The sequence below is a fragment of the Solanum lycopersicum genome, chromosome 9, assembly GCF_036512215.1.
Source record: "Solanum lycopersicum chromosome 9, SLM_r2.1".
Classification (NCBI taxonomy): Eukaryota; Viridiplantae; Streptophyta; class Magnoliopsida; order Solanales; family Solanaceae; genus Solanum; species Solanum lycopersicum.
Genome location: NC_090808.1, coordinates 68,536,598 through 68,550,702, shown reverse-complemented (window position 1 = coordinate 68,550,702; position 14,105 = coordinate 68,536,598). Strand labels below are relative to the sequence as shown.

Here is a 14,105-nt window from a genome sequence, read left to right as displayed (position 1 = left end):
TAATAACCTAAATTTAGATGTGACGAGTGTTATCTTTATCATTATTTGATGATGCTAATTGAACCTAAAAGAGGATATTAACTTCATCTTTTTCTCTTTTTTTTCTCAAAATAAATGTTTATCAATACTTATTTTCATAATAATATTAATAATAGTTTTGATTGATAATTGACTTTAAATTATTTAGACCTTTTTAAAAAGAGATTTTACGGCCATCACAAAATCAACTTTTTTTAATAAATGAATATGAAGTTTCATATATAGAAAAGTCGTTTCTAATAAACACTTATTTTAGACTTTTTAAGGGCGAATTTTAACTATAGGAATATCAGTTCGTAGAAAACACTTATATAGACTTTTTAGGGCTTAGTTTTAGATATAGTAATGTCGTTCGCAGAAAACACTTATATAGACTTATTAGAATCGTGTTTTAGATATACATAGACTTTTTAGAATTGTATTTTAGATATACAGTAATGTTCTTCGTAGGAAATATTTTCTTTTTAATAAAATCATAAACAATACAAATCTAAATTAATAAAAAATATTGAATATCGAATTAAAAAAAAATTATTTTTTTATATCACATCACTATCTTGTACAATTAAAAATTCTGAATTTAACTTTCTTTTTCTGCAATCATCTCTTCTCTCCTCTCTCTCTCTACACATATCAACAAAAAAGTGTAATAAGAGCATTACATAATATACACATTTTACATAACAAGAAGACCCAAATATATGTTACTTTGATGATACACTTGGCAACTGTTTGATACAGTTGCAGAATTTCTGGTTTACAGGTGTTGGATCCTCTCAATACTCAACACTTTTTTCAACAAAAACCAGCCAAAAGAAGAGGAGGAGAGGGTATATATAGAAAAAGAATACAATAAAACCCAAGAATTGAAACCCCCAGAAAGTATTCTTTGGTTATTTCTTTTGATATATTGTCAAAATTGGATTTTGGGTAAAAAAAAATCCAATCTTTATAATACCCAAGTTTTGGTTTTTGTGTTTGCTCTGTTTGAGATTTGGGATCAAAGTGAGTTTGATCTAAGTTTTGTAGTGTAGTAGTTGAAAGAGGAGATTGGTGGGAGAATTGAACCCACTCTTTTTTTGGGTTAAGGCACTGTTTGGTGTTCTGCTGAAGAGAGGGAGAGAATAGATTTTGGTGTTTTGTGTATGTGGGGATTTGGTAAATGGTTTTGAGGGTCTTTTGATTGGAGAAAGATTGGATTTTGAGTGGTTAAAGGGTGGTGGGAGAATTGAACTAAAGTTTTTTTTTTCCTGCTTTTTTGGGGTTAAGGGACTGTTTGGTGTTCTGTTGAAGAGAGAGACGAGAGATTTTGGTGTTTTGTGTATATGGGGATTTGGTTAATGGTTTTGAGGGTCTTTTGATTGGAGAAAGATTGGATTTTGAGTGGTTAAAGGGGGTGGTGAGAGGTCTATAGAGTTGGAATAAAATGGTGAGTGGTACTTTGTTTCATTATAGGAAGAACTCATGGCCACCTGAGGAGTACATAACTAAAGCAACTTTGCAATTGGTAAGTTGTTATCTTGATTGTTGTTATCTTACTACTTGAGTTCTGTTATTTTGTTTGTAATGAACTTAGTTTTGTTGTTTTATGTCATGGGGAAAATGTATGGGACCAGTTGAATATGCTTGTTGAATATTTGCTGACTTTCAAAAGCAAAAAGTCTTACCTAAGAACAACAATAAAAACATACCTGGTATGATCCCACAAATAAGGTCCGGAAATGGTATAGTGTACACAGACCTTACCTCTATCTCAGAGAAGATAGAGATAGAGAGGTTGTTTTCGATAAACCCTTGGCTCAAGGAAAATGTTGTTAAGGATGTCTGAAGTTGTAATGAACTGAATCATTTTTTCTTTTGATGTCTTGATGTTGGTCCTGCAACTCTGCAAGCATAACTCCATTTTTCTATCCTTAAGTTTCTTTTGTTTTTCATAAGTTAGTGTTTTTTTTGGGTAATTGTGGTGTCCACAAAGGATTGAAGAGGGAGAATAAATCATCTAGTGCTTTTTGCCTCCACTGGGATATTTCACTTTTGTGATGTTCAATTCTTTTATAGTGTTATGATCTCGCTTGTATTTGCTTGCTGCAGTTTGATTTTGATAGTGCTGCACCACCATCTCAAGCTTGGAGAAGGAAACTAAACAGCCGTGCTAGCAAGTTAAAAGAATTTAGTGTCACATTCACAGAGGCAATAAAAATGGTAAGCAAGTCTTTGCTAGGCTTTTAGCACCATTGTCAGATTGGAATATTCTCCTCGATTTTGACTTGTTGTTTTGTCTTGTAATCTTTGTTTATTTTTTCATATTTTAGGTTCGGCTTGGTATACGGTTATGGTCATATGTAAGGGAAGAAGCGTCCTATGGAAGGGTAACTTTCTCAATCTCATCTCATTCATTGTAACGCAAGAATAAATTTATGCTTAGAACTAGTTTTGTAAGTTAAGGGATTTAAGCAAGGTCTTACCATTTTCTTACATGTGCAGAGAGCTCCAATTGATCCCTTTACACGAGAACGCTGCAAACCATCAGCATCTCAGGGTGTTCCACTTGGAGGGATGGGGTAAGTGTATACGGGTCGTTTGGTAGTTTGTTAAGAGCTAAATTGTTCATGTATCAAATCTTGCATAAGTGATAATATGTTTGGTAGTATTCTTTTGGTATGTATAAAATTCAACACACCTAATACAATGTTTGGTTTGTAATTTAGAAATCCGCATAACTAATACATGAGTAAGTTATAAGAGAGTCTATGCATTATGTTTTGCAGGATAGATGATGAAATAACTAATACATGAATGAATAACTGAACCCTGCAGAAAATAATACATAGGTTTCCTCTAACTAATCTCTGTGTTACTAACTAGCATATTGGAATTCTTTTTATTGATCTGATGAGGTATCAAACCTATAATATCACAGGAGCGGCAGCATATCCAGAGGTTTTAGAGGCGAGTTTAAGCACTTTCAGATTCTTCCTGGAACATGTGAGACTTCTCCAATCATGTCCAATCAGTTCTCAGTAATGCTCGTTCCTTCAACTCTATATCTTTCAGTAAATATCTTTATTTGGATAATATGATGCTGTTTTCTTCTTTTTACGAATGAGGAACAATGAGTGTGAGCTACAGTCGTGCCACTTTTATCTTTTTCTTTTCATAGTAAACAATCAGAAACTCTGGATCTAAGATGAAGCATACTTACCATGCAACAAAAAATGTCATTTCTTCATAGGTTCTGTACACATGTATATCATGTTTTAACCCTTGGGCATTGGTTCAGTAGCAAAGTTACAAACATGGGATGTGCGGTAGGCGTACTTTATTAGTGCAATGCCAGTAGAACTAAATCTTGTATTGCAGTGGAGAAGGTTAGTTGGATGGAGCCATCATACACGATGTCTCAATTTTTAATACAACTGATTTCTTGGTTACAGGAAAAAGATAGTGTTTATGATCATTCTTTTGAAAGAATATTTAACTCTTTTCATGAGTAGTCTTGAAAGTTTGGGTTAATACTTCCCGTCACCAAATAACTTACCTCATTAGAAAAATCAACCAAGAAAAGAGAACAAATGGGTTATCTGATGACAATTAAACAAGAAAGAGTCAGAAATGCCCTTGACATATTAGAAATGACTTTTCAAAGGCGTCCTTCCACCTATTGGATCCCACTTGCCATTAACTTTAGTTTTAGGATTAAAAAAATGCCCGTCCTTTAAACGGAATTAGGGCATGCCATTGGGGGTCTTTGAATTGAACAACTGAGACGGATTTGTGAGTTGGGTCGAGCTAATCCAGTTGGTTTTATAGAACGGGTATATGCATTTGATAGAGTTAAGTTTTGTATCTCGATAAGCTTTCAAGCATATAGTTGTAACAAGGCTTGTGATATGTTCCTTGGGAAGACTGTTGTGTTGAATGTGTGACTAAAGGTGTTGAATGTGTGACTAAAGCAGTTAAGTTATCATGATTCCTTTTGTCTTGGATAAATGATGGTAATGCTTAGTTTATCATGATTCTTCTTTAATAATGCAGATATTCATATCTCGGGACGGAGGAAACAAAAAGTATGCATCCGTTTTATCTCCGGGAGAACATGAAGGGCTAGGGTAAGGAACTAAGTTTCTGAAGAGTTTTTCAATTCCATGCCAACTGATAGTAGATTTCTTCTTTCATTATTATAAATTATTTTTTCGGGGTGGAGATGGGATAGGGTGGGGTGGGGTGGAGTAGGGATGTTCCTTAACATCCATCTTGCTTCCATTTCTAATATATTTTCTCCATTTCTTGCATACATTAGCCACATCAGTAGATCCGTGGAATTAAAAAATAAAAAATTGAGTCTCCTGTCGAAATAAGAGGAAGTTCAATAGCTGATGGACAACCAACTTGCTGAAATTTGTCTGAAAGAGAGAAAAACGAAAGAAAAAAGTACCTTTTGATGCCATTCTGTTACTACTATTCATACACGACTGATTCAAAAATAACTGGTGGTATGGTTATGTTGAGTTCCAGTGACTTTTTTTGCTAATGTGTACAGGAGGTCTACTGTTTTTAAATGAGGTGTGAATTGATTTATTCATGATGAAGTAAATGAGCTTCTCTTGTTAAAATCATTCCAATACACCTCGACTTGATACATGAATTCTATTTACATAAGAGAGAATAGAAAAAGGAGAGAATGTAAAAACTAAAGATTCTCATGTCTGTGATGTCCATCTTATAGGAAGGCTAGTGATCATGGTATATCATCATGGGGCTGGAATCTAAGTGGACAGCATTCTACATATCATGCACTCTTTCCTCGGGCTTGGACAGTATATGATGGTATGTACTTATTATCTGAAGTATTAATTTATCTGATATGTTGACTTGAGTTTCTATAGATGGCATTTTGATTTATGTTTCATATTTAGGTGAACCAGATCCAGAACTGAAAGTTTCTTGTCGTCAAATATCACCGTTCATCCCACATGACTACAGCGAGAGCAGTCTTCCTACATCAGTTTTTGTTTACACAGTATGCATACTTGTTCTGCTAGATGACCTTTCAAATTCTGCTTCTCGTTCTCTTGAACAATGTGATACTTTGATCTAATGAAGAACTGTCATTTAATGAATTCATAAAAAAAATGTCTTTTTTTTTAGAGAAAAAAAATGTCATTCTAATGATGCATGATTTCCCTTTTCCCGGTAATATAATTCATACATCTATTGCATCATTTTAAATTGAAAGACAACTGTAGTGCTAAATTCAACTTTGCAGTACGAGCTATCATTTATGAAGATCTTGTATTGTGGTGGAACCAGAAGTCATGTGAACGATTCACACAGATTTTCATTAAAAAAATGGTTTATGTGTATCAATATTTTCTAAGAGCTGTTTTCAATGCTCAGATTATGAAAGCCATAATCATTATTTGTGTGTTCTTCATTCACCAGTAACTGTTTCTCTTGGCAAGAGAGTCTATAATGTTATTTAAGGAAAAGTGAACATATTTGTTACTGTTTCTTGACATTTTTAGAATCCATAAAATTTAACATGCAGACATGCTCAACTCAATGTATAGAGTCGGAAGTCATTTGGAAATCAATGAAGTGATATTTACCTAATATGATCAGCATTAAGCTCGATCCAAGGGACTTGATTAACGGCTCCTCTTGTGTGTGCTTATTAGCATCTTTCCTTTTGTCTCTTTGGCAGTTGAGGAACACTGGGAAGGAAAGAGCACAAGTTAGCCTTCTTTTTACATGGACGGTTAGTGGCTCCGCTCTTCGGATTGTTGCTATTTTGCCCCCTTCAGTAAAAAACCATGGGGTTATTCAATATTTAGTCACAATAATTTGTTTTGTACAGAATTCAATTGGTGGTGTCTCACACCTATCAGGAGATCACGTGAACGAACCATTTATGTGAGTGTTTATCATTCAATCTCAATCATCTTCCATAGACTTGCGGTTTTGCCGTTGGTTTCCAACTCTTTATCTTCCTTTTGACAGAGGTGAAGATGGAGTCTCTGGCGTACTCCTACATCACAAGCAAGTCATCAAACCTTATTAGCTAGATATGACGGTTGGTTTGCAGATGTTCCTCGGTATTTTCAGTTTTGTAGTTGGTGGAAGTCAAGGGAAGGCTGTCACTGGATAAGTGAAAAAGAAAATTGTGTATCTGTAGAGGTTAACAGTTATAAACAACTTCCAGAGACACTAAATATGTCTTTCCTCTTGAATACTTACGATTAGATTAGTCAAGTAAACAAATAATCTAGCATTACATTGGAGAATATGTTCATAGCACAGTCAAAGTATCTTTATATATCTGGGCTCTCAATTCTTCAGTCTTTGCTGTTTCCTTCTCTAAAACTGAATAGCGGCTGTTAAAACAGTAAGGGACAGGCCTTAATTTTTCAGTCATTACAGTATAATCATCCATTATTTTTCTTTTAATGTACAAACTTTTGACCATTAGAGAATGTTATTACCTTTGGATTAGACTATTTTCCTCTTACCATATGAGATACAAGAGACTTAAAAAGATTTCTCATTTGAACACTTGCTTTAATGAGGCATTCATCCTCTGTGAGGCTTGAAGCACGTGACTTGAGCTCAAAGCGGCAAGTGGATGTCTGTGTACAGTTTTATCAATAAATCCGTACCAGACTGAACTTTGAGTAGTGCAAAAGGTTAAGAGGACAAGCTTATATTTTCTTTCTGATTTTAGCAAGCTACTGCTTGATATTGCATATTATGTTGTACTAGTGTGATTATCTGCCTTTCTGCTTTTGACGTTCGGGAGTTGCTTTTAGTTGAGGAGAAGACTAGATTCAAAATTCTAACATGTATTAACTGCTAGTAACTGTTATTGACCTTTCTTTAAAGTGTCCTTCTTGGGATAATGACATCCATGGTCATTGCAAAAGGGAAAAGTCTTTTATTCCATCATCATGGTTGAGGTTTTGTTTTCTCTTTTGTGGACCCATATCTATGATTTGAAATTTTGAGTGTCGTTCTGATAGATATGTCGTTGGCTGGACTGCAGGACAAAAGAAAATCCTCCTGTTACTTTCGCTGTAGCTGCATGCGAAACTCAGAATGTCAGTGTAACTGTTTTACCCTGTTTCGGCCTGACTGAGGGTAGCTGTGTAACAGCAAAGGATATGTGGGGTAAAATGGTGCAGGTAATTGCTTAAACTATATTCTGATAGTTGAGACTTCCCGGTGCATTATTTAACCTTGATTTGATGGTCCATTATCATGCTTACTTTTTATCTGTCTGGAGACCAGTCCTGCATCAGTCCATATGGGGTAAAATTTCTGAGGCAGGAGTTCTTTTTGGGCACTATACAATGTTCTCATGGCTACCTTAACTTTTTTTAAGGATGGGCACTTTGATCGAGAGAACTCCAGCAAAGGACCAAGCATGCCATCATCACCTGGGGACACACATTGTGCTGCTGTTTCTGCAGCTGCATGGGTTGAACCACATGGAAAATGTACCGTGGCATTCGCTGTTGCTTGGTCATCTCCTCAAGTTAAATTCATGAAAGGGAAGTCATACTATAGGTAAGATCTCATGCATGGGTTACTCTTCTTGGAAGTTGGACGTACACTCGATTGTGGTCTCATATTGTTAAAATTTAGGTTCTTTGTGACTAATGCAATTTTACCTTGTCTAAGAACTTGATCATAATGTGGTCAGTACAATGTTTACCTGTCCCCTTATCCTCAAAAACGTAATAACATAAGGAGTTGAATAGGCAACAAGTAAAAAATGTCCATCCTCATTATATCAGGAGTTTGTCAAGCTATATAGTCAAATTTGTCAAGGTATTAAGTATTCCTCAAAAGTATCTGTTAGAGGATGCTCGTCTTATTCTTTTCTTTCTTTTACTTTCCTTCTCTTGGGTGTGGGGGTTTGTTACAGGCGGTACACAAGGTTTTATGGAACCTCAGAAAGGGCTGCTGTAGATTTGGTTCATCATTCATTGACAAGTGAGTGTCTTCTGTTCTTCTTAGATTCCTGTTTGTTTTCTTAGTTGTACTTACTAATTGTTGGCATTACTGTTCTTTTACATTGATCAGATTATAAGTTGTGGGAAGAAGAAATTGAAAAATGGCAAAATCCTATCCTTAATGATAATAAGCTACCGGAATGGTAAGTATTGATAGAGTTTTGCAATTGTAATAATAGCATTATGCTTTTTTGTGTTAGTTATCATTATGAGCATGAGAATAATTTGAGAAAGGAAGGTTAACATAAAGTTAACACACAACTTTTTGCGATTAGATCTGTAGGACTTACCAACACTTCGTACATCCAATTATGTATAGAGTTCACCTACCAAGATTTTGTCACACAATATGTATCTACTCCTTTCTCTCTGTGTTCCTTCTAGTGGAAGGTTCAACTTCCCACATATCAGCTGTCCATGAAGCAATTATATTGTGCGTAACTAATGTCGTCCAACATCTTATGATGCATATATAAACTACAGAACAAGTTGTTCATCAGTGTTATCTTGACGTCAAGCAGAGTACGTGAAGTTCAGAGGGAGATTCAAAAAATGCATGCTAGGGCATACTATATTGACCATAATGTTAGTATTTGATTTTGATACATGTCATTTGTATGGTCAGACATGGAATGGGACAGATGAAGCATATTGAGGGAGAACCGATGTCACCTGTTTTTTCTTCTTATTTTTTTTCTGAACATGAAGTGGATGTAATAATGATTTGAAAGTAGTTACTTTTTCCTCTTGGCATCTCATGCAGAATTAGCGAAAGTAGCGCAAGGGAAGAAAAAAAATGTAGGCGATACCAATCAGTTGAGAATGTTCTTTGTCATGTTAGTGCATTTACGTCAAGTCCCAAACTTGTTGCGACTTCTTTAGCCTTCAGTGTATAGGACTTTTTTTCTAGTACTACTTATTTTATTCGTATATTAGTGGCCTCAGATGAGTTTAAATGGAGAAACGTGATTAGTGAGGATTTGTATAGCCGACACCTACTAGCTTGGCAGCATAGTTGTTGTTCTCTTTCTTTTGTACTGTTCTTTTCACTCTTTCTTCTAGCTATTGGCTACTTGTTTGTTTTTGGGCTATCTACAGAGTTTGTGTTTCACTGTATTTCTTTTAACATTACAGTTGTATACGCTCTATTCACACAGCGGTCAAAATATGCATGTCTCATGTGAGAGGTGAATGTATGTTGTCTGGTGTGAGTGTTGAGGTGTTAAAACTCTGATATTTACAGGTACAAGTTTACGCTGTTTAACGAGCTATATTTTCTGGTGGCTGGTGGAACAGTTTGGATTGGTATTCATCTTTTCATTCATTCTACACTTGCTATTGTCTTAAATTCCTGAATGATACCTAAACTGTAAGTGCTATATCAAACCTCTCATTTTTCCACTTAAAACACCTATTGGAACTGAATGGATGATTGGGGTGCGTTTTCTATCCAACACAGGTGATTATTAGTTATTGTGGGTTGAGGGAAGACATGTGATTGCTTCTTCTGTTCTCTCTTTTTTTTTTTTTTGTTGAACACCCCGAATGACATTATTCTATAAGTCTGCAGCATCATATGCTGTCCTTAAACAGAGGCGTATCTAGGAGGGGGGCACCGGGTTCACGTGAACCCATGCTCCCCTCCTGGAATCATATATAGTAGTGTTGTATTTTTTAAATAAATATTTAATATAGATGTGTGTACCCACACTTGAAGCATCATATAATAGCATGCGATGATGATTGGGTGGTGAGACTAGAAATTTGAATCTTTTATTTAATCTTGTTTCATTTTCCTTTCTAAAATTGGGTAACGCCTCTCTAAGTGGTTTGGATAGATAAACATAATTTTGGACTTACAATTTTAAAATTTCAATTGTTTTCAGTGATGAGAGCCTAAATATTATACCGATCAAATTTATATCTTAGATCCACCTTTTCGTAATAGTGCACTCATCATCTCAAAATCTTGTATACACCTCTGTGCTTAAAATGTCACTGTTATTGTACTCAGCTGAATTCAGATATCTCAAATACAAGCTCTACCTGTGAGAGAGTTGGGTGTTATCACTCATTTGTTGACTGACATACTACCTGTCCAACATGTTGCTCTAGGAACAAAGAGTGGGTTATTCTTTTTAAATCCTTTAAATCACGATGGTGATTTTTTCTTTACCCTCACTTTTGTAGACTCTGGTGTTCCTTCTTCAGACTCGGTTAGTACCAGAACAGCGAGACCGGAAGTAACTAAAGTTAAATCGATTAAAAAGGGTGTACAAGTGGAGCAGACTGCATATAATGGTTATGGGGAAGACATCCAGTTGTCAAGTTCTGATAAGTTATCAGGGTCAAGTACTGACAGTGATGATGTGGGTAGGTTTCTATACTTGGAAGGAGTAGAATATATTATGTGGTGTACATATGATGTGCACTTCTATGCCTCGTTTGCGCTTCTTGCTTTATTTCCTAAAATTGAGCTCAGCATTCAGCGGGAATTTGCCAAAGCCGTCTTATGTGAAGATGGGAGAAAAGTGAAGTTTCTGGCAGAGGGTAATTGGGGAATACGGAAGCCCAGGGGCGCTATTCCTCATGATCTTGGAATGCATGATCCTTGGCACGAAATGAATGCCTATAACATACATGATACTAGTAAATGGAAGGACCTCAATCCAAAATTTGTGCTTCAGGTCTATAGGGACTTTGCTGCAACTGGAGATTTTTCCTTTGCTACAGACGTCTGGCCTTCTGTATGTGCTGCAATTGAGTATATGGATCAATTTGATCATGACAATGATTGTCTAATTGAAAATGATGGTTTCCCTGATCAAACATATGATACATGGACAGTTCATGGAATAAGTGCTTACTGTGGTGGTTTATGGCTTGCTGCTCTTCAAGCTGCAGCTGCGATGGCCATGCACGTGGGCGACTATGCCTTTGCAGAAAAATGCAAAGGCAAATTGATAAAAGCCAAGACAGTATATGAGGAAAAATTATGGAATGGCTCATATTTTAACTATGACAGTGGTTCTAGTAGTAACAGTAAGTCAATCCAGGCTGATCAGCTAGCTGGTCAGTGGTATATGGCATCTTCTGGCTTGCCTGATCTCTTTGATGCTGTAAAGATCAAGAGTACTCTTCAAAAGATTTACGACTTCAATGTCATGAAAGTTCGTGGAGGCAGAATGGGTGCAGTAAATGGAATGCATCCAAATGGAAAGGTGGATGATACTTGCATGCAATCTCGTGAGATATGGACTGGTGTCACATATGGTGTGGCTGCCACCATGCTTCATGCTGGTATGGAGGAACAGGCATTCAATACAGCTGAAGGCATATTCACCGCAGGCTGGTCAGAGGATGGCTATGGGTACGTCACTTGTCATTTTTCCCTTGCATCATTTAGTGAACTTTGCCTTATTAATAGCTGGACGATATACAAGTAAAAATTAGGCAATTCCCCGAAAACAATCACGTTTTGTATTTATAAATAGCTGGATGATATACGAGTAAAAATTAGGCAATTCCCTGAAAACAATCACGTTCTGTAAGATCCTTGTTTATCAACATGACATCAGGACTTGAACACCTAAATGTTTGAAGCATAGGAGACACTGCTTCAAGAAGTGATAAGTACTGTAACATAATTTGCTTAAAAAGTATAGCTAGAGCCTAGAGGACACACTGATAGTTAGAAAGTGATCACATAAAACATAATTTCATGATTTGGTAACGCATACCATGTTATCTTGATATAGAACAGTATAATTTCTTTTTATGTATCCATAACATATCAAGTAATTTGTTACATAAATAGAAAAAACTATGCTGCATTTTATCCGATCTTGTAAAAATTACCAACACGATGAGCATAACCTTCTAAGGCATGCACAGAGTTATCCATTCAATGGAAAGAAGTTCAAATCTCGGATACCTCATCACCAACAAATTATATGGAGTGTGCCGTACCGAAAGTGCTTTCTTTAATTGATAGCCTTGTATAATTGAATCCTGCATCTGTCCACCACTGTCCCTTGAAGAAGTCCCAACAGTTCTTTTTTTCAAAAAATATAGGGAGACCAAGAAGAAAAAAAGTTTAGCAGAGACCATAAAATACAGAGGAGAAACATAAAGGTATAGGGGACTAGAAATGGAGCATACGTTGTAAGAATTGAGTAGCAGTAAGCATTATCAAACAAGAAGTAAATAAAAGAGAGCAGAGTTAGTAGAGCCGTTTGGGTTCAATGGCGAGGAAGAAACATAGATGTGTAGGTAGAGCATCATGAGTTCGAAACATGCTAGGTGTCTGAAGCCTGATGTATAGGTGGGTGTGCGTAAAAGTGTGGGCCTATACGGCCTTGAGTTTCAAACCGTTGGCCTACTGGATCTACGCATCTAACTTGCAGGGTGTTTCTCGGTTATTCTTTTTAGAAAAGGGAGCAACATTAACAGAGCAGTAAACATAAATAAAGAAGGCTAGGCAGGACATCTTACTTGTATATGCCCATTCTTCTTCTAGATCAATATTCACATCAAGTGACTTCTTGTTGTTTTAGATTTAGAAATGAAGTTTCCTTATTTATTTATTTATTTCTTGCAATTGCTATAGTCTTACTTTATATACTTAGTAATGTTTTGCCTCCTGCATTTCCTTGTTGATGAATTGTTGGTCCTTCCATAAAAGATTTGAAAAGTTTAAAAACAAATACGGACACGGTCAATTGGTGTAGCGCTGGACTAGCAGCATTTTCATCGCATCTTTAGTCAAATAAAAGTGTGTATCCCATAAATGGTGGAACTATTATGTTGAAGATAAAAGAAAATCCATTTTATGTTATCTACGTTACTTCAAGCACTTCTCACCCAGTTCAAGCATATGCATTTTTGGTTTGCGTCTTGATTAACTTGCCAACATAGAAGATAGCAGTAGAATTTTGTCTCTTTGGGTTTCTTGTGTGTCTTCATCTTTCCGTTTATCATGCAGATACTCATTTCAAACACCCGAAGGTTGGACTACTGATGGACATTTTCGATCTCTGATATATATGAGGCCTCTCTCAATTTGGGGCATGCAATGGGCATTATCGATGCCTAAGACAATCCTTGATGCCCCTAAGGTCAATATAATGGACAGAATTCAAGTGAAACCCCACACACCTCAGGAGACAGGTGTCCAGAAAATAGTCAAAAAAGCAAAATGTTTTAACAATTCTATCTTCAGCTGTTCTTGCTAAGAGTCATTTCAGTTCATAGGTTTTAACCTTTTGTAGAAATTCATTCCTTCCTTCCGCGTCTAGGGGAGACAGTGAAAAGTCGCTGTCTGGCTAATGTCTTGACAAAAAGGGCTATAAAGAGATCTGCAGTACTTGACTTGACAGAGATATAATGACGAAAGCTGGTATGATAATCTGGTGGTTCTTTATCGATGAGTCTCAACTTTGTAAGTACACATCTCTGATGTGTATGCGTGTATATTACAAGATCCATGTAATATCTGGGTGCATTGGTATACTAGTGAAACTAAGTTCTTTATAATTTTGAGCTGAAACGGTGCGAAATGGACGTGGGGTTGAGACAGGTCCTCAAGTTTGGTGTAGTCAATCTGCAAGAAAATCAGTTTGTATAGGATGTTATTAGTATGGAACTGAAATATTTCTGTTCATAGAGCACAATTTTGTTCTAATTAATGATTTCTCTGATTGTAGTTAACACCTTTTAATGAGTTATTGATACAACACATATTCCGCGAATGCTACTAAGTGGTGTCTTTGCGGTAGGGTGGAGTGGAGTGTATGCAGATCTTACGGGAGGAACACCCATCCGAACAAGTAGGGTCAATAGTTCAGCATTTAGGCCGTAACATTTAGCAACCAAAAAATATTTCACCCAACAAGTGCTCTCCGAACCATGAGGATGGAATGAATACAGATTTTACTTTTTTCGATCGAAAAAATTGCTATTTCGTCATGATTTGTCGTTTTGGTTTAAAAAAAAATTCATTTATCGTTTTGAAGTTATTGTCAATATTTTGTACCTTTAGGATCCAGACTTAAA

At 36.1% G+C, this 14,105-nt stretch overlaps 1 protein-coding gene across 2 annotated transcripts; it reads left to right on the top strand.

The window, feature by feature from the left end:
• The first annotated feature begins 610 nt into the window (after window positions 1-610).
• On the top strand, window positions 611-13,760 carry LOC101245292 (uncharacterized). Of its 2 annotated transcripts, XM_069289088.1 has the most exons (19): window positions 668-1,546; window positions 2,131-2,241; window positions 2,352-2,408; window positions 2,524-2,600; window positions 2,808-2,870; window positions 2,960-3,059; window positions 4,075-4,148; window positions 4,766-4,866; window positions 4,956-5,059; window positions 5,744-5,797; window positions 5,897-5,952; window positions 6,040-6,078; window positions 7,079-7,217; window positions 7,418-7,602; window positions 7,964-8,031; window positions 8,122-8,194; window positions 9,295-9,356; window positions 10,242-11,421; window positions 13,036-13,760. In XM_069289088.1, the coding sequence occupies exons 6-19, from the start codon at window positions 3,042-3,044 to the stop codon at window positions 13,283-13,285; spliced, it is 2,403 nt and encodes an 800-aa protein (XP_069145189.1). In that variant the 5' UTR covers window positions 668-1,546; window positions 2,131-2,241; window positions 2,352-2,408; window positions 2,524-2,600; window positions 2,808-2,870; window positions 2,960-3,041; the 3' UTR covers window positions 13,286-13,760. The 2 variants fall into 2 exon arrangements, with proteins under 2 accessions (XP_010326825.1, XP_069145189.1); XM_010328523.4 differs by lacking the exon at window positions 2,808-2,870 and having other exon boundaries at window positions 611-1,546.
• The last annotated feature ends 345 nt before the right edge of the window (window positions 13,761-14,105 follow it).